This window comes from Eleginops maclovinus, chromosome 8 (genome assembly GCF_036324505.1).
Source record: "Eleginops maclovinus isolate JMC-PN-2008 ecotype Puerto Natales chromosome 8, JC_Emac_rtc_rv5, whole genome shotgun sequence".
Classification (NCBI taxonomy): domain Eukaryota; kingdom Metazoa; phylum Chordata; class Actinopteri; order Perciformes; family Eleginopidae; genus Eleginops; species Eleginops maclovinus.
The window spans coordinates 866,133-885,357 of NC_086356.1; the positions used below are offsets into that span (position 1 = coordinate 866,133).

Sequence of the window (19,225 nt, forward strand, 5' to 3'; positions counted from 1 at the left end):
ACCTGAACATCAGCAGGAGAGGACTCTTTAAAGTAGAGACACTACATACTGATATACACCTGAACATCAGCAGGAGAGGACTCTTTAAAGTAGAGACTCTACATACTGATATACACCTGAACATCAGCAGGAGAGGACTCTTTAAAGTAGAGACTCTACATACTGATATACACCTGAACATCAGCAGGAGAGGACTCTTTAAAGTAGAGACACTACATACTGATACACACCTGAACATCAGCAGGAGAGGACTCTTTAAAGTAGAGACTCTACATACTGATATACACCTGAATATCAGCAGGAGAGGACTCTTTAAAGTAGAGACACTACATACTGATATACACCTGAACATCAGCAGGAGAGGACTCTTTAAAGTAGAGACACTACATACTGATATACACCTGAACATCAGCAGGAGAGGACTCTTTAAAGTAGAGACTCTACATACTGATATACACCTGAACATCAGCAGGAGAGGACTCTTTAAAGTAGAGACTCTATAATATCACAGAAGTAAAACAGATTTAAAGGTATTTAGAGGTCAGTTTGCTTCCTTGCCTCCTTGCCTCCTTGTCTCCTTGCCTCCTTGTCTCCTTGTCTCCTTGTTTCCTCGGAAAAGTGGACGGAGGTTGTTTGGAAGGAGACGCTTCCTCTCCTCTCGCTGCCTTTCCTTCCTGCTCTCGGCTCCTGTGTTGAAAGACTGAACGGGACTTTCCTTTTCCTTTTTTTTTTTTACACAGAACCAACTCTCTCTGCCCGAAACGTCTCCAGCAACATGACTTCTAATTCTAACTTATCCAACATGAGACGGCTGGTGGAGCAACTGAAGCTGGAGGCCAGCGTGGAGAGGATCAAGGTAAACACGGAGAAGACATTACAAATATAAAGAATTTAAGAGTTTGAGCTTTCTTTACTTTACCTCCTTCACAGACTGCGTTGTGTATAGATTCAATGCATTACAGTTTGCTCATATATTCATCTTTGGGCCATTTTCTCCTCCTCTTAAAGCACTTCCACTTCACAGAATGTTTCAACCTTATGTTGACACACACTTTAGATGCATTCTGCAGCATATCATTTACCAATTAAACATTTAGGAATACATTAAAGTAAAACAATAAAGACATACGCGTGTCAAATGTGTTTTTTGCACTCGAGATTTGTTGGTAATGTCTCGTCTCTGCACTGATTCTTCGTAAATTCACTGGGTTTATTTGGGGAGAAATGTCTTTTGTTCGGCACGTTGCTTCCTTTAATCCGTTTAGCTTTTAATCCTACTTTCACAACTGATTTGCTGCTTACAAAAACATGCAAAGTGCTTATAAAGTATGATGTTTCTTATAGATTAAACACCTAATATTACAAGTAGAGCTGAAACACTTACAGAACCTTCATCAGAAACTATCTGAATATGTAAGGCTATTTGGTATTGATGTTTCTCCATTATTATTCTGTTCACTTTGGACTTTTAGGGAAGTTCCTGACAAGCTATTGAGACATTTTTGGTGTCGATGGAATCCTCTGACCTTTTCTGTCGATCAGGTTTTAAAAAAGTACTTGTTGTGTTTTTGTGTCGGTGTGTGAAGGTGTCTCAGGCGGCCGCGGAGCTGCAGCAGTTCTGTCTGCAGAACGCAGCCAAAGACGCTCTGCTGGTCGGGGTTCCCACCGGGAGCAACCCCTTCAGAGAACCACGGTCCTGCGCCGTGGTGTGAAGCTAAACCCAGTAAGGAGTAAAGCTTTGTGTAAGGTACTGCTTATTGTTAAGGAAGCAGAATTTCAAATGAGGAATAAAAACAGGTGTCTTTATTTGCAGGAGAGGAACGAGTGGAGACTTGAAGAGGATCATTTAGTTTGTAATCATTTTTGAAAAAAACACTGAATTGTTCAAATAAATGTCTGCTTTAATCTCATTACTGTTTGTATGTTTGCTTTCTTTAACATAATAATCATAATAATACATTTATTTAATTAAATAAGACTTTAAATATGAATAACTTACAGTTCATTCAGCTGACCCTTTAATCCAAATCAACTGACATTAAGTGCAATTAACCACTAACAATCAAAACGTCTCTGCATTGTGCACCAAACACACTTCCTATAAGACTTCATTTACAGAAAGATCCTGCTGCAGTATTATCATCTCTGTGAGTCAACAGGGATTATCTGTGTGTTTTAAAAGGCGGATGTTTACAGCGCAAATCACGCTTAGGAATCTGTGCGCTTCCTGACGCTCAGTCTGAGTTAGGAGAGAGGAAACGGGGTCTTCCTGTTCAAAGCTGCACAGACTTTCTGCTCAGAGCCTCGCTGCCTCCCAGCTTTGAGATGTTAGACTTTAATAACGAGCTAAAGGCGATTTTAGATGTTAGAAATAAAACATGAATCACAGAGTGTGGGAGGGGATCCCATCAGCACGCTTTAGGGTCTATTTAAGAGTGTTTACACATTGATATGATTAGTTTACTTATTTAAAATCTGCATAAAATCAAAAGCAAATAATCAGTCTCTGGCCAAAAGATGCCTTCCACTTTCTCACTTCCTTTCCCTCCCTGTACGCCCTGGGCGCCCCCCCCCATTTTATATCCCATGCTTTTTTTTTAAAGCATGGGATATAAAACCCTCATTGAATTAAATGAACATGCCCCAACCCATATTTCGAGATTTTGCGCCCCCCACCCACCCCCCCGCAAGCTGACCAAAAATTTTTTTTTTTTTCCTCATGCTAACCTAGATTAATCACACATTTATATAAGTTAAGCAAGAGTTAGATTTTAGATTTCAGGAGATGGTGAAAGACTTCATTTAATAATTAAAGGAAAAGGTAGAACTCTGCCATCTGCTGGTCATTTCAGGAGAGCTAAAATACTGTGATTCATTTATTCCAGAAAGGAAGCGTATACTTTAAAGAGTCCTCTCCTGCTGATGTTCAGGTGTATATCAGTATGTAGAGTCTCTACTTTAAAGAGTCCTCTCCTGCTGATGTTCAGGTGTATATCAGTATGTAGAGTCTCTACTTTAAAGAGTCCTCTCCTGCTATGTTCAGGTGTATATCAGTATGTAGAGTCTCTACTTTAAAGAGTCCTCTCCTGCTGATGTTCAGGTGTATATCAGTATGTAGTGTCTCTACTTTAAAGAGTCCTCTCCTGCTGATGTTCAGGTGTATATCAGTATGTAGTGTCTCTACTTTAAAGAGTCCTCTCCTGCTGATGTTCAGGTGTATATCAGTATGTAGTGTCTCTACTTTAAAGAGTCCTCTCCTGCTGATGTTCAGGTGTATATCAGTATGTAGTGTCTCTACTTTAAAGAGTCCTCTCCTGCTGATGTTCAGGTGTATATCAGTATGTAGAGTCTCTACTTTAAAGAGTCCTCTCCTGCTGATGTTCAGGTGTGTATCAGTATGTAGTGTCTCTACTTTAAAGAGTCCTCTCCTGCTGATGTTCAGGTGTATATCAGTATGTAGAGTCTCTACTTTAAAGAGTCCTCTCCTGCTGATGTTCAGGTGTATATCAGTATGTAGTGTCTCTACTTTAAAGAGTCCTCTCCTGCTGATGTTCAGGTGTATATCAGTATGTAGAGTCTCTACTTTAAAGAGTCCTCTCCTGCTATGTTCAGGTGTATATCAGTATGTAGTGTCTCTACTTTAAAGAGTCCTCTCCTGCTGATGTTCAGGTGTGTATCAGTATGTAGAGTCTCTACTTTAAAGAGTCCTCAAACTAAGTCAATAAATAAACCCGCCTGTTGTTTACTGTGAATGTGTTCCACCTGTTGCTTCACTCTTTAAAAAGGAGGGCAGGTATGAAAGGTGCAGTTGTTCTCGAGCAGGAAATAACCTGCTGAGTCTCCTTTAAAGGAGGGCGGGGAGCCAGGAGTTGGGTTTCAGTGCCACCCCCTTTTTTTTAATCCTCACACACTCTCACACACACACACACTTGCACTCATGCTTTAAAGGCTCACTATGAAGCAGACTGCCTGTAATGCAGGATCACAATGCCACACACACACACACACACACACGGGGAACTTCCACACCTTTTCCAAAGGTCGTTGACCTCTGATTTATCCATTTTTTCTCAATGGAACTTGGATTATTGTGTTTTTTATTTATTGTAAAGTGAGGAGATGGCTCAGGTGATCAGGCTGTACGCAGGGATCCTCACAGGTAAGATCCTCAGTAAATATGTTGGCTCACTATATTTATGTGCCTTTAATCTGCACCGGGAAGTTCCCCACCGTGGGACGAATTAATGATTTATAATTCAGATTTTTCCTTTTCATAACAAAATGATATAATCCCAAAAGAGATGTTAGAGTCATGTTCACATATAATTACTGCATTTAAAACGTGCTTTTAGAGGTCATTTTTCATTAATTTGCTCAATTAAAGAGATGATTTAAGCCCATGACATTACATAACCTGTTTAAAGTCTATGTAATGTTCTAATATCTAATGTTTTGTTTGTTGTTTTTGGTGATCTAGAGACAACATTCAACCATGTGTAAAAAAAGGCCTGATTTGCGTTTGTTTTGACTGTTGCCGCACTTTTTCATCATCCATGACGATGTGCCTTCAAAGTAAAGCAGGTCAGAAGACAGTGAGCTATATTTAGACCTTGGAGTCGGTTAATGATTGAGTAGATACATCTGCAATATTTCCACTGAGGTTATTAGTCACAGGCTTCCCTAATGCGGGCTTAATATGACGGGGCAATATCTGCTCTGAGAGTGAAAGGTCAACATGGTTTAGAGAAGGGTGTGTGTGTGTGTGTGTGTGTGTGTGAGATAGAGAGAGAGACAGAAAGACAAAAGTGGGCGTGATTGAGAGAACATTTCCTACCTTTTAAGGCCGGCTGGAGTCATGACTCTGCATCTTTTCTTTAACTGTTATCATGTGTTTTCTTTGGCATCTCCTTTGTAGATCCTATAAACAGTGCAGAAAAACATCATTTCTACCTAATGGTATCCAGAGGTTAGTTCAAATAAGAGAGACTGCACAGAATCTGGGTGTTTTAGAAGACAATAGTCAGTAAAAATGCAAATTATAATTGAATTAGAGTCAAACAAATTCAATTTAAGAACAGCTGTAGAGAGGAAACCAGCAGATCTGAGAGGATATGACCTTTAATTAAAATGTTGAGCAGACATTCTGTTAAGTAACCTCTAAGGGAAGGATCTCTAGGAAGCAGTGGTGTTTAAGTCTTGGGCTTTTATTGTGAAAGGGTGATTTTGAACCTGAAAGGAGACAGAAAAGATGTCGTATCTAAACTCTGATTGAATGAATTGTCTGCAGACATTAAGCATTCAATATATTGATAATGATAAGCTGAGGTAGAAATGTTGTCTATTGCCATCTTAAGTGTTTGACAGTATACCAACTATGGGTAGAAACTCCTCCTTCCTTCTCCTTATTGTGTGTGTTTACCTGTGTGTGTTTATCTGTGTGTGTTTACCTGCGTGTGTTTACCTGCGTGTGTTTATCTGTGTGTGTTTCTGCAGCTCTGGCTTTGTGCCAATACTGTCTAGCCGGCGGAAATGTGAGCGAAGCGTCTGCCAATCAAACCGTGTCCATCTGTCATCACCACGGCAACAGAGACAACTGCACAGGTAGACATGGACAGGACGCTTTAACTGGACCATACACGAGTGTAATGTTTTCCACCTCTCTTATTCAGCTGCAGGATTTTCTCTCAAGAGCCGCCAACTTGCCTCGTCCTGGAAGTAATGGCCTGTCGTTCAAATCCTTACAGTTTGAGTCTTCCTTTGATGCACTACCTTCATCACAAGGAGAAAAACAGACCTTATTCCCACTGAAAACAGATCAATGTCACCTGAATAGTTCAACATTTTAGACACAGGCTTTGCTTTCTTGTATTCTGACTATCTGTGTGTTTAATACCAGAATCATAACAGGTTTATTGCCAACTCGGTTTAATACGAGGGATTTGTTTTGGGGTTTGCATAAACGCAGTAAGAGGAATTAGGCTGTTAAAAAGGAAGGGTTATACATTGTAATATATGTAAATGTAATTGTAAATATCAGAGAAAATAGTATGAATGGTATAATGTGTGCAGTATAACTAGGAGTGCAAACGATAGATACTTTATTGATCCTTATTTGGGAAATGATTTTGTTACCAAACCAGCAGTGTGTCCAGACATAGTAATACTTATCAAATGGAACATAATGACCAATGAAAATTAAAGGAAAACTATAGTATCAGATTCCAACAATATAAAAATATACACAGCGTTTATGGAACAATAGATCTTTAAGTTATGCATCATATACACCGAGTTTAAATCAACTGACGCCTGGCTGTAGCTTCAGCAAACAATCCATCAACTGCTTCCTGTTCTCCAAAGTATTCCTTCAAACTTTGTAAGCAGATATTCTTCTTTTCAACACGAGGCTAACAGCAGCAAGCCCGATCTCGAGTTTCAGTTTCAGCTGAAGCGCTCCCATTGATGTCTCCGGAGCGGCAGGATTGTTTTACGAGCTCGTGTTCACAGATAATGGGCTGAGCCGTGAAGGCAGCGGCAGCCTGTAGTATAACCAGCATTATGAGTCACTTCAGGTCAGGAGTTCAGCATCAGGAGTTCAGGGGTCAGGAGTTCAGTATCAGGGCCAACGAGCAGAACCGTGTTAGGAAGTGTTTGTGGAGAAGAAACCGAAGGGACAGACTCACTTTATCCACCGTGTTTCATTCAGCTGGTGACTGAGACACGTGGTTAACGACACTGAGCTTCTCCCAGCAATGATTCATCACTCCTCTCTGGATCGTGTTGCACACTATTTATACTGAGCCAGGAGGTGAGGGTGTAGTCGCAGAAGAAGCTGACAGAACGTTACAGGAATAGCTCGGCATGTGAGAGTTAGCGAGGGGTCTAAAGGGACAGGAGATGTACATTACAACATGTTTCCTGCATTTCTACACCACATATATCGTGCATAAAGCCTCCAATACAATAAATCAACAAAGCTAATGCTAAATAATAACCTCTAGAAAGAAGAGACATCCGATGTCCACCACCAAATGCTGTCCAATTAGAAAGCTAACGTCAAAAATGAGTCCAGTGGGTCTACTTCAAGCTACTTCAAGCTAGCTCTTTCAGCTAAAGAACCAGCAACAGCATTCTTTATTCATAAACTAGCCTGTTCAATCCACGAGTAAGCATTTAAGTTAAGTGTTTCTTACCTTTGTAAACTCTGATTCCCACCCCTACAGCAGACTTTAGCTGACACTCAGTGACTGTTTTTATCCCAGTTTTCCTCCAACGATAACAGTCTGAAAGCTAACATAAGCTAGCTCTTTATGCTAACTCCAACTAACCAAGCAGGTTATTTTAACATTAACTAACACCTGAATTAACCTTTATATTTGTTGTGTTCCGAGTCCATGATTAAGCAGTTTAGCTAAATGTTTCTTACCTTTGTAAACTCTCAGATTCCCACGTTCAATGACAGCTAAAGCAGAGTTTTGGGGATGCATTGTTGGAGACTTTGCTGCAAACTTTGACAGATGACATTTTTAAACTGACCACAATCATCCTGAAACTCATTTGATTAAAGCAGGGGTGTCCAAACTACGGCCTGGGGGCCAAATGTGGCCCACAGGCTATTTTAAATTGGCCCTCAGGTAATTCAAAAGGATAATGTGATACGACCCACAAATGAAACTTGTGCTTGTCTTATATTGTACTTAAATATGAGTCAAGCACAAGACGATATGTACACTAAGAAGGGGCCCAGACATTCGTATATATTTTTCTGTATTTGGCCCTCGGTGAATAAAGTTTGGACACCTCTGGATTAAAGCTTATCATCTTTATTTCTGCAGTGAACACGACAGATACCGGGCAGTGGAATGGACACTTCTCCAAATGTCCCGATGAACTGACAAACTACTGCATCCACGGGGAGTGTCGTTACATCAAAGAGCAGAAAGCCCCGTCCTGCAGGTGAGAGGCTGTAGGAACACGGAGATAATGAGCATTTCCTGTTCAACTCAAAGTTAACGACAGATAAGTGTGGCTGTATTGTCTGTGATATAAAACACCGTCAAAGGATTCTGTTTGTCCTCCTGTTTCTCAGGTGTCAGCATGGTTACATCGGCTCCAGGTGTGAATATCTGGACCTGGATTGGCGGATCGGAGAGAAAAGAGAAATCATAATCGCCTGCGTCATCGCAGGGCTCGTTTTCCTCATTCTGCTCATCGTGTTCATCTGTATTTGTTCACAGTAAGCTCCTGTGTTGTTGTTCTACATTTGGGGAAATAAGCTTTTATTGATGCAAGTTAGATGCCTTTAAAAGATGTACTAGAGCCAGGAGACTTAGCTTAGCATAAAGACAAGAACATTTTAGCCCTTCACATCTTTTCTACGCCTTCAAACTTTGCATCTGACTCTAAAGTGACTGAACCTATTGACCTGTGCATTCAACCATCTCTCATTGGGTTAAGACCTTACCACGTTTGCATATTTCTGTGTATTTCTTTGTGAAATTTTTCTGCAGCTTTTTGAAGTTCTTTACTTCCCCCAAAATCATTTGTTGCTCAATAAAATAGATCTCAAACGCTACGGTAGGGTTTATAAGCCCATAAATACAAACAAAATATAAAAAAATGTGGAATTTTTGAGTGTATTTGATTAAACAGCCGTGCTGAAGAAAAAAAAACAGAACAAAGAAGTTAGGAAGTAATTTGAAGCTTTTATAAAGTATATTTTTAGAGTAAATTCTACTTAAATTGAGTAAAATGATGAATTAAACTATCTAGTACACAATTAAATCAGCTTTACTTCTATTTTACAGATAGCTTATTTTACTAGCATGATTCATTTCTGGTGCATTTTAACGCTAACACCTTTCTGTCTCCGTCAGTCGGAGGTGCCGGTTGTGTTGGCGGAGACGACGGCGACGAGAGGAACCGAGGAATGGCTCGGAGAAGCTCAGCATGATGGACACCAGCGGGACACACACAACGCTAGCGTCAAACTCAGAGCCAACACACACCAATGCCGTGTGACCAGTGTGTGTGAGAGAGACCACCAGTCTGGGAAGTGTTTACATTCGAGGGATTTCTGTCCCTCATGTGACAGCTGCTGCCTTTTGTCTCATGGTTACATCAGTCCTTTGTGTGGAGGACGAGGAGGAGGAGGAGGAGGGACCTTTTCTGGATGAAGATCAAGCAGCAGCACAGGAGTCTGCACCCTTCTCTTAAAAGGGCACCAGTGTCTGAAGCTGTGATGAAGCTCCAGCAGAAACAGGATGATAAACACGAGTTCGGAGAGTTCGTACCTGTTGGCAAGGAACTTTTCTTTCCAACACTGTGAAGCAACAACCGTGCGGACTGCAGGGCGCTCATCAGGTGTTGCTATGTTGGGAGAAGATGTGACAGCAGCTGGCAGCCGGGGAGAACAGATGGTCAGGTTGTTGTGATTTGTGGGAGACAATAAGCCCGGTTGGCGTCGGTCTAGTATCACCTGGGGAGCTTTAGAGATGTGTAATTACTGCAAAGGTCTTCTGTGATTTATTCCGGTACAAATCGGTCATTTCCGTTATCTCTGAAGTGAAAACTCAGCCCACTTTCCCCAAACATGGACTTCTTTCGTTAAGATTAGCGTGAACGATTGTAAGCTAAATATAACAAGCTAATTATAGATCGTTAGCTTTATATCTGACAAGCTAACTATAGATATATAGCTAACGTTCGCTAGTTAGCTTGTTGGATTTAGCTAACGATTTAGCTACCGATCTATAGTTAGCTTGTTAGATATATATATCTAACAAGCTAACTAGCAATCGTTAGCTTTATATCTGACAAGCTAACTATAGATATATAGCTAACAATCGCTAGTTAGCTTGTTAGATATATAGCTAACAAGCTAACTAGCTAATGCTGGCTATCTACAAATTAGCCACCGTTAGCCTTCTCTGCTGTTGGCTTTTCCTTTGCAAAGGTTACGTTTTATCCTTTTCTTGCTCAGTCAAGAAAGCTGCATTTGTGACTCTAACTCAAAGTTTGAGTCGCAGTTTAAATGCGTTCCCAAATGGCTAATAGCCAAGAGCGCCTACCGTCACTTCAGGTGCAGCTTCCCTAGTTCGTCAAGTGAAGTCACCCTATTTCACCTGCAACCTTTCCCCTAAACACGTGTGTGTGAGCGACCGTTAGCTATATATCTACCAAGCTAACTAACAAACGTTGGCTATCTACTTAGGTAGTGGAAAATTCACTCACTGCACAAGGGTTTACAGTGTACGACATGCAGGGTCCTAAGGTACCCGAATGGAGACACGTTTATTTAAATATTAGCACGTAAACATCGTCTGTCTCCGTATGAACTCACGGACTCATCGACGTTAGCGATGCAAGAAGAGCCTTCTGGTCTAAAAGCAGTCTGGACTTCAGGGTTAGATGAGGACAAGGAGGACTTGTGCCGGAGGATTTCTGAATTTATATATGAACCCGAGCTGCAGACGAGGAACAGCCGAGCCAGTGTGTGCAGGAGAGAGGGCTTCACTGTACCAGACGCTTTCCAAAACTGCCAGCCTTCCACTGGGCTTTTATAAAATGTGCATCTAAATGTAGAAAGAAGAGGCAGTGAAGTGTGCTCCTGCTGGCAGCTTTCAATAAATATGTCTACTGAATGTGTGCTGTAAACTATTCCAACAGATAAGAGGAGGTGATAAAACCCACATTCAGAGAGATTGTTACGAGTTGTTAGGAAGAGTTGCTCAACGCGACCTCAGACTGTTTTCATCACGATGAGCTCAAGTTCACAAGAAACCGGCGAGAGATAAGGTCTCCATAAACACAGCACTTCAGTTACAAGAGTTTTAAAGCAACACTAAGGGAAAGATGACCTTTTTTATATCCATAACTCCTTGAATTTGTGCGGAAAGCTTTTCTTTTGTTGCATGCCTTGAAAGTAAAAGTTTTATTTCACATTTTGGATTAATTCAAGTAAATAACGCGGCTTTGAACAGCAGCAAAACATGTGCATTTGAGTTAAAAATCATACTACTTAAAACACTGGGGCATTGACAGTCTGACGCTTGTGTAGGAGCGCTAATCCCCAGTATTTCTTATGCATAATTGTATTAAATGCATGTTTTTAAGTCAAATAATGAACATATGGATAGATGTGACTCTGATTATAATGCACGATTGTGAAGCTGTTTTAAATTCCTGCATATTTGGTCAAATTGTGCTATTTTAAAACACTTAAACTGTCTGATGCTTTTGCAGGAGCGCTTCTGGTCGGTGTGACTACTGTTTATGAACGTGTTTTCAATAGTCATTTAAAATAATGATCTAGATAGAAAACTATTTGAATTTGAATGCATTCATTGTGTGAAAAGATATACTGTGTAACGTAGTCCCCATTTACTCCGATTCATCAAGCTTTTTAACGCAATGCTCGTTAACAGCTGAGGCATGACAAAAACACGACTTCCTGCCAGAATTCAAGGTGAGGCGAGGTCAATAATTGACGTACAAAGGATGCTGAACGCTCCTTTAATCCAAACCCAAACACATGTGATTGAGCTCCTTGTGATCCTGTGTTTACGGTGTTGTTATGGAGAACAGATTCCTGTGAGGGTGTGTACACACAGCAGTATCGTCCTCTGACATAATGCAACCGAATCCTGTTGACAAGGAGGAATTTATATTGTGTCTGACTGTCTTTGGATCTGTTTCAAATGACAATAATTGGCTAAGTATAAAGGACCTTTCTGACTCAAAGCCAGTATTTACAGATGACTTTATTTCTCGGGGCCACCAGCTGAGCTTTTACATGTTCTTAAAAGCCTTTTTTGAACATCTCTGCAGGTTCGCTATGGTCCTGGTGTCCCAGAATTGAATCCTTAAGCACGCTGCCAACTCTTATTCATTTCTGCAGAGGCAGAATCCTGACTGCCTAAATGTATGCGGCTCAAAAAGCATGAAGAGTACACTCATTTAAAAATACAGCTGCAAGAAAACCAATACAAGTCAATAAATATAGCAGTGATTAACACAAGAATAAAATACAACTGTATAGATCAAATCATAATAAAACATTAACAAAATAATAATAAAACAAATAAATATGTTAAGAAAATAAGATCATTATGTTTTAATATTATGAATAAAACATTAAAGAAATATTAAAAAAGAACGAAATGGGTAAATAAGAATATAAAGAAATACAATATTATATCAATAAAATGAAATATGGCTAAAATTACAATCAAATGTTTGCTTTAAAGAATAAAATATACAAATAATATTTATATATAAATTAAAAGCAACATTTTTTATTTTTGTGTTTGTCTGAACTTGTGATTTTATGACAAATTAATGTAGAAAACTGGTTCACACACTTTGTATTGCAGCTGTATGTATACACTCAGGAAACACTGGAAGGACAATGCGTTTACACACTGCAGACTTACCCTCCAAACGTCCTGCCTCTGCTCAGAGCCTCCTCTGTTCTCCGGGCTGTTTACAGAGTCGGGATCTCTGACCTCTTTTCACTCTTCAAAGGGACAGCTGAGGAATGCAGAGTTTCTATATGAGGGGTGTGTCCGAGGCCGATAAAGGAAAGATAGCAGTGTGTGTGTGTGTGTGTGTGTGTGTGTGTGTGTGTGTGTGTGTGTGTGTGTGTGTGTGTGTGTGTGTGTGTGTGTGTGTGTGTGTGTGTGTGTGTGTGTGTGTGTGTGTTTTAAGTACAATTTCTGAGTACTTATTCCCCTCTGTAAACTCGTAAGTGTAATTTAAAACTCTGTAATGACAGTAGAAGATGGGAAGTGGATATGAAACCTTAAATGAGGCGTAGGAGTGACTTTAGTGTCCCTCCTCTGAGTGTCCCTCCTCTGACTGTGACTTTAGTGTCCCTCCTCTGAGTGTCCCTCCTCTGAGTGTCCCTCCTCTGACTGTGACTTTAGTGTCCCTCCTCTGACTGTGACTTTAGTGTCCCTCCTCTGAGTGTGACTTTAGTGTCCCTCCTCTGAGAGTGACTTTAGTGTCCCTCCTCTGAGAGTGACTTTAGTGTCCCTCCTCTGAGAGTGACTTTAGTGTCCCTCTTCTGACTGTGACTTTAGTGTCCCTCCTCTGAGAGTGACTTTAGTGTCCCTCCTCTGACTGTGACTTTAGTGTCCCTCCTCTGAGAGTGACTTTAGTGTCCCTCCTCTGAGAGTGACTTTAGTGTCCCTCCTCTGAGTGTGACTTTAGTGTCCCTCCTCTGAGAGTGACTTTAGTGTCCCTCCTCTGAGAGTGACTTTAGTGTCCCTCCTCTGAGTGTGACTTTAGTGTCCCTCCTCTGAGAGTGACTTTAGTGTCCCTCCTCTGAGTGTGACTTTAGTGTCCCTCCTCTGAGTGTGACTTTAGTGTCCCTCCTCTGAGTGTCCCTCCTCTGAGTGTGACTTTAGTGTCCCTCCTCTGAGTGTCTGCAGCTCAAGCTGTTCTCTGGTATGTGTGAACGCTGCTGCCTCCAACAGCTGAGCCATGGCGACAAACACGGACGGATTATTGAAGAGCCAAGAGGACAGAGGGGGGAGGAGGCCTCTGTTTGAAGGGATGTTCAACATGTCTGCTAAATATGATGCAAAACGAGATGGTGAAAGAGACATAGGCGGCTTCAAAGAGATGCACAAAGAGATGGAAAAGAACTACAGAGGATGCACGAGATCACAGGAAGACCTTCAGAAGGACGACAATGAAAGAAACAACCTGAATAATACTTTAAAACACAGCAAAGAGATGAAGAAGACTAAGAGTAAAACACATCCCCGTAAATATTAAAAAGACAAACAAAACAACCGTTCAAAGACAACAAAGATAAGCACCAAAAAAAGATCCAAAACCACAAAGATATCAAAAGGACGACAAGAGACACAAAAAGAGACAGACAACCACCAGAAACATCCCAAAGAAAGACAGGAAATGCAAAAAGACCATAATGACCGTTTGAACAGAAGTCCAAAAAAGATGCAAAACAACCACGAAGATACTGGGACCCCCACCAGTCATAAAGACCACAGGGACACAAAGCAACCAAAGAAAGGACTTAAAACAACAGAGATGCAAAAGAACAACCAAAGAGAGACGGAAACCAGACCGTCTCTCTCTGTAGTTTGCATGAACACACACTGGAGGTCAGCAGAATCACTTCTTCTAAAGCGCTGAGCACTTTGAGGGTCTGTGAAGCTTCCTCTACATTTCACTGCGAAATATCGTCCTTCAAGAAAAGCACACAAAAACAATCTCATTATAATAATTATATTGTTATTCTTTCCATTCAAAATCCTCGTTCCCATTACAGTTCACTGTACGCTTTAAACTTTGCAATTCAGCTTCAATATGTTCATTAATTATCAATGAAACTGTAATATTGAGTTATGGTATAATCATGTTATTGCAGCTTTTGTAAACGTATCTTATTCACACTGTATTTGTATATTATTTAATTGATTCAGTGTATCTTTTATTGGACATTTTACTTTTATGTAATGAGTTTATTTAATTGGATCTTTTGTTTACTTCTTATTTTTAAGATTTTTCAAATGGTTTAGTTTTATCTTTGATTGGAAATGTACTTTAATTAGTTTTAGAAATATCTTTTAATTCAAATGGTTTTCTTCACCTCTTATGTTTATATATCTTTATTCTATCAGATCTTTTTTTCCCTGGACCGGGATGAAATGGGTTTTCTTCCCGCTCTCAGAGCGCCACGTGTCGGGCAAATACTTTGAAACCTGAAGGGCAATAACTGCACACCTCTCCAGAGCGGTTACGTGGATATGAGTGAATACTGCACGGTCCTTGGATCAGCTTTTATCTGCTAAGAGTGTAAACAACAGCAAACAAAGCGATGCTACCATCTCCGTACATAAACCAGTGGCCTTGCTGTGGAACCTCTTCATCTCCTCTCAAGGTGTGTGAATGTGAGTCCTGTCATCGCTTCTATCGGACAGGTGAGAAGAGAAGATAGTGAAAACACGTAGCTTCTCAAACCTTACGTCCAAAAACCACTGAATTAAAATGTTATGATGGACACATTTCAGGAGGAATTGGTTTTTAAAAAGAGTCCTATTGGCTCAACACATGTACTTTCAAGGGTTCTTTGTTGTGATACGCACAGATGCTAAGTGTAGATAAGGAAATGAAAATCTCAAAACTGAGGCTCTAACATAAATATATATGACATAAAAACACAAAACAAATACAAAGGTAAAATGAGCTAACCACTCAGAGCAGAAGATTTACTAAAATAACATTAGTTAAATATAATAATAAAAAGTTACTCAAATAAAATAATAGAGAAAACATAATGTTACTAAATACATTTACACAAATACAAATAATAATAAAACAAATACAAGAAAATGTGATCTCTTATCTCAACTACAAAAAGGTGTCTCCTCAATCAGAGCTGATCTTTGAGTTTAACTGGACCTTTGTGCAAAACACCTTTATTGCAGGGAGATATCAGGTGCAAGAAAAGGGACAAACAACCCAAACTCCATTTCTCTCGACTCCTTTTTTAATTACCGGTGTGAAACTGGAGGTCACCCTGACTCCCCTTTTGTGTTTCTCCATCTGGATTCTTTTTCTACGTTTCTTAACGAGCTTGTTAAGCAGAGCAGCAGCAGCTCGGGTTTGTTCAGGATGATGACAAAGGTCAGCTGGAGGAGCAGGGGGGGGGGGGGGGGGGTAGCTTTATATATACAGTCTGAGGGTGAGACATGTTGTTAACACCTGAAGAGACAGCAGGAGGGGGACACATTTCAACACACTTGTATCCTGCCTGGCAACAACACAACCTTCACCTAAAAAATAAAACACACACTGAGCTGTAGGAAAAATGTGCCAAAAAACAGAATGCAGAAGAAAATGAAGACATATAAATTGGGGTGAAATAAAAAAATGAATAAAATAATTTGGAAATATAAAGAGAAAAATATTTCATAAAAATAAGCTAATAAAGTATTTTGGAAATAAAAGAGGAATAATTCAAATAGAAGGAATAAAAGCATTTGTCTTCATTTGTTCAAAAATACTAAATAGTTTTTATTATTTCATTTCTCCCTTCCCTTATTACATCTACAAATAAATTACATTATATAATTAAATGAATGAATAAATATTTCTCTTAAAACAAAGAATAATATTTGAATATAAAGAAATACAAATCAAATATAACAAGTCATAAAGTGTCACCAAAAATCTCTCACACAGAAGGGGCTTTTATTGTGAAAGTCTGCACTGTGGGTAAAGCAGCTCACTTCTCAGCTCCTCCATCCTTCCTTTATTTTCACCTGTCATTTCTCTCCTGTCGTCCTCCTCTCTGCCCGTTATCTGCTCCCTCCAGCAGCTTCCACCCAGAAACCCTGAGGAGCACAGGAGGAGGAGAGGAATCAACAGAAAATGAATTACAAGTAATGGATGGATGAATCCATAGCGACAGGCTGTTAGTGCTTCAAAATCCAGTGTGTGTGTGTGTGTGTGTGTGTGTGTGTGTGTGTGTGTGTGTGTGTGTGTGTGTGTGTGTGTGTGTGTGTGTGTGTGTGTGTGTGTGTGCCTATACTTTTTTTTTTACAAAATACAGTAAAAGACCACAAAATTCTAAAGACTTAATCTGATGATATTATTTATAAGAGCTTTCGATGCCTATGATATGTATGTCTTATCCAGCCATAAAAATAAACAAAATTAGTGGCGAAAAACACACTTTATATATCATCTAATATCAAAGATGCATATCTATCTTTCCACAACCACAACATATAACTTTATGGAGGATTAGGTGGAGTGTTGGATATGTTTTGTGGTCTGGTTTCCTTTTTGTTTGTTAGCACAGATGTTGACATGATGTTAATAATAATAGAAACATTAATGAAATGAATAAATACAATTTAGTAAAATAATAATAATTAATAATAAAAGTTACAAAAATAAAATATTAATAAAATACATTTTATAAAAATAATAATAATAATAAAAAGTGAAGAATAATACAAAAACAAATGATAGAAAATACATTATTAATAAATAACATTTATAAAATAATAATAACTAATAATGAATATTATTTAAAAAGTTTCAAAAATAGAAACAAGTAAAATAATAATACAAATATGAATAAATACTAAGAAGGGTTATAACATTTTAAGTTCATGTTGAGATTGTGTTGTATTCTTTAGTAGGATGTATAGATGTATGTCGTTTAGTATTTAACACACAGAGAGAGAGAGAGAGAGAGAGAGAGAGAGAGAGAGAGAGAGAGGGGGGGGGGGGGGTATTGCATGAAGCGTGTGCATCAGTCAGCCTGTCATTTCCAGACACCCTTCCCAGCTGATGTGTTTATACCTCCCTCTGTATTTACGTTTGTGTTTCTGAGAGCTGCGTCAGGACGCGCATGGAGAGCGGCGAAGCGTAGAGGAGCAGCTCAGAGCAGCGCAGCGCGGTGAGGAGCGCAGTCTATGGTCAGCAGGCATGTGGATTCATTCCCAGAACATCCTGTATGGGGACAGTTACGCACGGATTTGGATCGTGACTTTTTGGACACATCTTTTTGGAAGTCAGCGTTTTTTTTCGTTCTGAAATAAGGTCAGCTCATTTGTAATGCTTGTGCCACTAGGTATAATAGGTCAGTAAATACCACACTGGTGGATTTACATACGGCTCCAGACAACAAACAACCTGCATGGAGGGTTACGCACGGATTTAAACCTCACTGGATTTGGATCATGTCTTTTGGACACATCTGTGGAAGTTAAAATGTCTGGAGAACGCATGGATACTAACTATGAGGGCTCGGGAGGGATTGTGTTTCCTGCAAACTTCAGCTGCGTGTCTAACAGCAGCAACCTGTCCTCCTCTGACCGGAACTACTTTCTGCCGGACTTCAATAAAACCTACTCTGTGGGAGACGGCGCGGCGGTGGTGCGCATCATCATCTCCATCATCTACTCTCTGGTGTGCGCACTGGGTTTAGTGGGGAACTTACTGGTGCTGTATCTGATGAAGACCAAACAGGTGTGGAAGAAATCCTCCATCAACCTGTTCGTCACCAGTCTGGCGGTGACAGACTTCCAGTTTGTGCTGACGCTGCCCTTCTGGGCGGTGGAGAACGCGTTGGATTTCACATGGCTGTTCGGGAAAGCCATGTGTAAGATCGTGTCCTACGTCACGGCCATGAACATGTATGCGAGCGTGTTTTTCCTCACGGCCATGAGCGTTGCGCGCTACTGGTCGCTCGCCTCCGCGCTGAAGGTGCGCAGGCGGCGGCCGCGCTGCTGCTCCGCGCGCTGCATCACCGTGTGCATCTGGTTCGCAGCTGTCTCTGCCGCTCTGCCGCATGCGGTTTTCTCCACAACAGTAAACGTGTCCAGTGAGGACTTGTGTTTGGTGAAGTTCCCGGAAGCAAATGGCACCGCGCAGTTCTGGTTAGGACTTTATCAGTCTCAGAAAGTTCTGCTGGGGTTCGTGTTTCCTCTGTGCGTTATCTCTGCCTGCTACCTGCTCCTTTTACGCTTCATCACCTCCAAAAACATCAACACATCGAGCGCAAAGCGGCGCGCAAAGGTCACCAAGTCGGTCACCATCGTGGTCCTCTCCTTCTTTCTGTGCTGGCTGCCTAATCAGGCGCTCACAGCATGGGGCATCCTCATCAAACTCAACGTGGTGCACTTCAGTTACGAGTTCTACACCACACAGGTGTACGTGTTCCCAGTGTCCGTGTGCCTCGCGCACTCCAACAGCTGCCTGAACCCCATCCTGTACTGCCTGATGCGGCGCGAGTTCAGGAAGGCGCTGAAGAAGCTCTTCTGGAGGATGACGTCACCGGCGATCCGGCCCTTCACAGGCACCTCAAAGCCTCTCATGGACGAGCAGGGGCAGGTGCTCGTGCCCGTGAGCGCGCCCGGGCAGCCAGCGGTGGAGTTTTACCCCCCGGGGGCCGTGATGTACAATAACCTGCCGCTCAACAGCACGTAGTGGAGACAGGACTGCCTTACAGGCTCTGCTGGTCAGTGATTTGAGTTCACGTTGGATTCTTTTTAAAGCAGGAGCTTCTTCTCTGCTGGGCACTGAAGAACATTAGTGCCGGACATTAGTTGGTTTTGTTTTTTTGCCTGGAGTTTAATTTGAAATGTTGAAAAAAGTAAAAATATTGAAAATTAATATTTGTATAATCTGTCTTTGTGTCTCTGTTGGAAAGCTAAGAATGAGTTCAAGTTGGAAT

General features: G+C 40.7%; 3 protein-coding genes across 5 annotated transcripts; all 3 read left to right on the forward strand.

The window, feature by feature from the left end:
* The first annotated feature begins 645 nt into the window (after positions 1 to 645).
* Positions 646 to 1,910, forward strand: gng10 (guanine nucleotide binding protein (G protein), gamma 10). 2 transcript variants are annotated; one of them, XM_063889591.1, is made up of 3 exons: positions 646 to 856; positions 1,587 to 1,723; positions 1,798 to 1,910. In XM_063889591.1, exons 1-2 carry the CDS (start codon positions 776 to 778, stop codon positions 1,710 to 1,712), a joined length of 207 nt encoding a protein of 68 aa, XP_063745661.1. In that variant the 5' UTR covers positions 646 to 775; the 3' UTR covers positions 1,713 to 1,723; positions 1,798 to 1,910. The 2 variants fall into 2 exon arrangements, with proteins under 2 accessions (XP_063745661.1, XP_063745660.1); XM_063889590.1 differs by having other exon boundaries at positions 1,814 to 1,910.
* A 2,024-nt stretch (positions 1,911 to 3,934) lies between these two features.
* Positions 3,935 to 11,749, forward strand: btc (betacellulin, epidermal growth factor family member). 2 transcript variants are annotated; one of them, XM_063889586.1, is made up of 6 exons: positions 3,946 to 4,159; positions 4,478 to 4,581; positions 5,494 to 5,601; positions 7,836 to 7,956; positions 8,090 to 8,236; positions 8,877 to 11,749. In XM_063889586.1, exons 2-6 carry the CDS (start codon positions 4,554 to 4,556, stop codon positions 9,019 to 9,021), a joined length of 549 nt encoding a protein of 182 aa, XP_063745656.1. In that variant the 5' UTR covers positions 3,946 to 4,159; positions 4,478 to 4,553; the 3' UTR covers positions 9,022 to 11,749. The 2 variants fall into 2 exon arrangements, with proteins under 2 accessions (XP_063745655.1, XP_063745656.1); XM_063889585.1 differs by lacking the exon at positions 4,478 to 4,581 and having other exon boundaries at positions 3,935 to 4,159.
* A 5,563-nt stretch (positions 11,750 to 17,312) lies between these two features.
* Positions 17,313 to 19,225, forward strand: rxfp3 (relaxin family peptide receptor 3). Its single transcript, XM_063889906.1, has one exon. It carries the CDS (start codon positions 17,761 to 17,763, stop codon positions 18,976 to 18,978), a length of 1,218 nt encoding a protein of 405 aa, XP_063745976.1. The 5' UTR covers positions 17,313 to 17,760; the 3' UTR covers positions 18,979 to 19,225.

Coding starts and splice junctions, on each gene's coding strand:
- gng10 (XM_063889591.1), top strand. CDS start 776: ATGACTTCTAATTCTAACTTATCCAACATGAGACGGCTGGTGGAGCAA. Junction 857..1,586: donor CCAGCGTGGAGAGGATCAAG/GTAAACACGGAG, acceptor CGGTGTGTGAAG/GTGTCTCAGGCGGCCGCGGA.
- btc (XM_063889585.1), top strand. CDS start 4,120: ATGGCTCAGGTGATCAGGCTGTACGCAGGGATCCTCACAG. Junction 4,160..5,493: donor GTACGCAGGGATCCTCACAG/GTAAGATCCTCA, acceptor GTGTTTCTGCAG/CTCTGGCTTTGTGCCAATAC. Junction 7,957..8,089: donor CAGAAAGCCCCGTCCTGCAG/GTGAGAGGCTGT, acceptor CCTGTTTCTCAG/GTGTCAGCATGGTTACATCG.
- rxfp3 (XM_063889906.1), top strand. CDS start 17,761: ATGTCTGGAGAACGCATGGATACTAACTATGAGGGCTCGGGAGGGATT.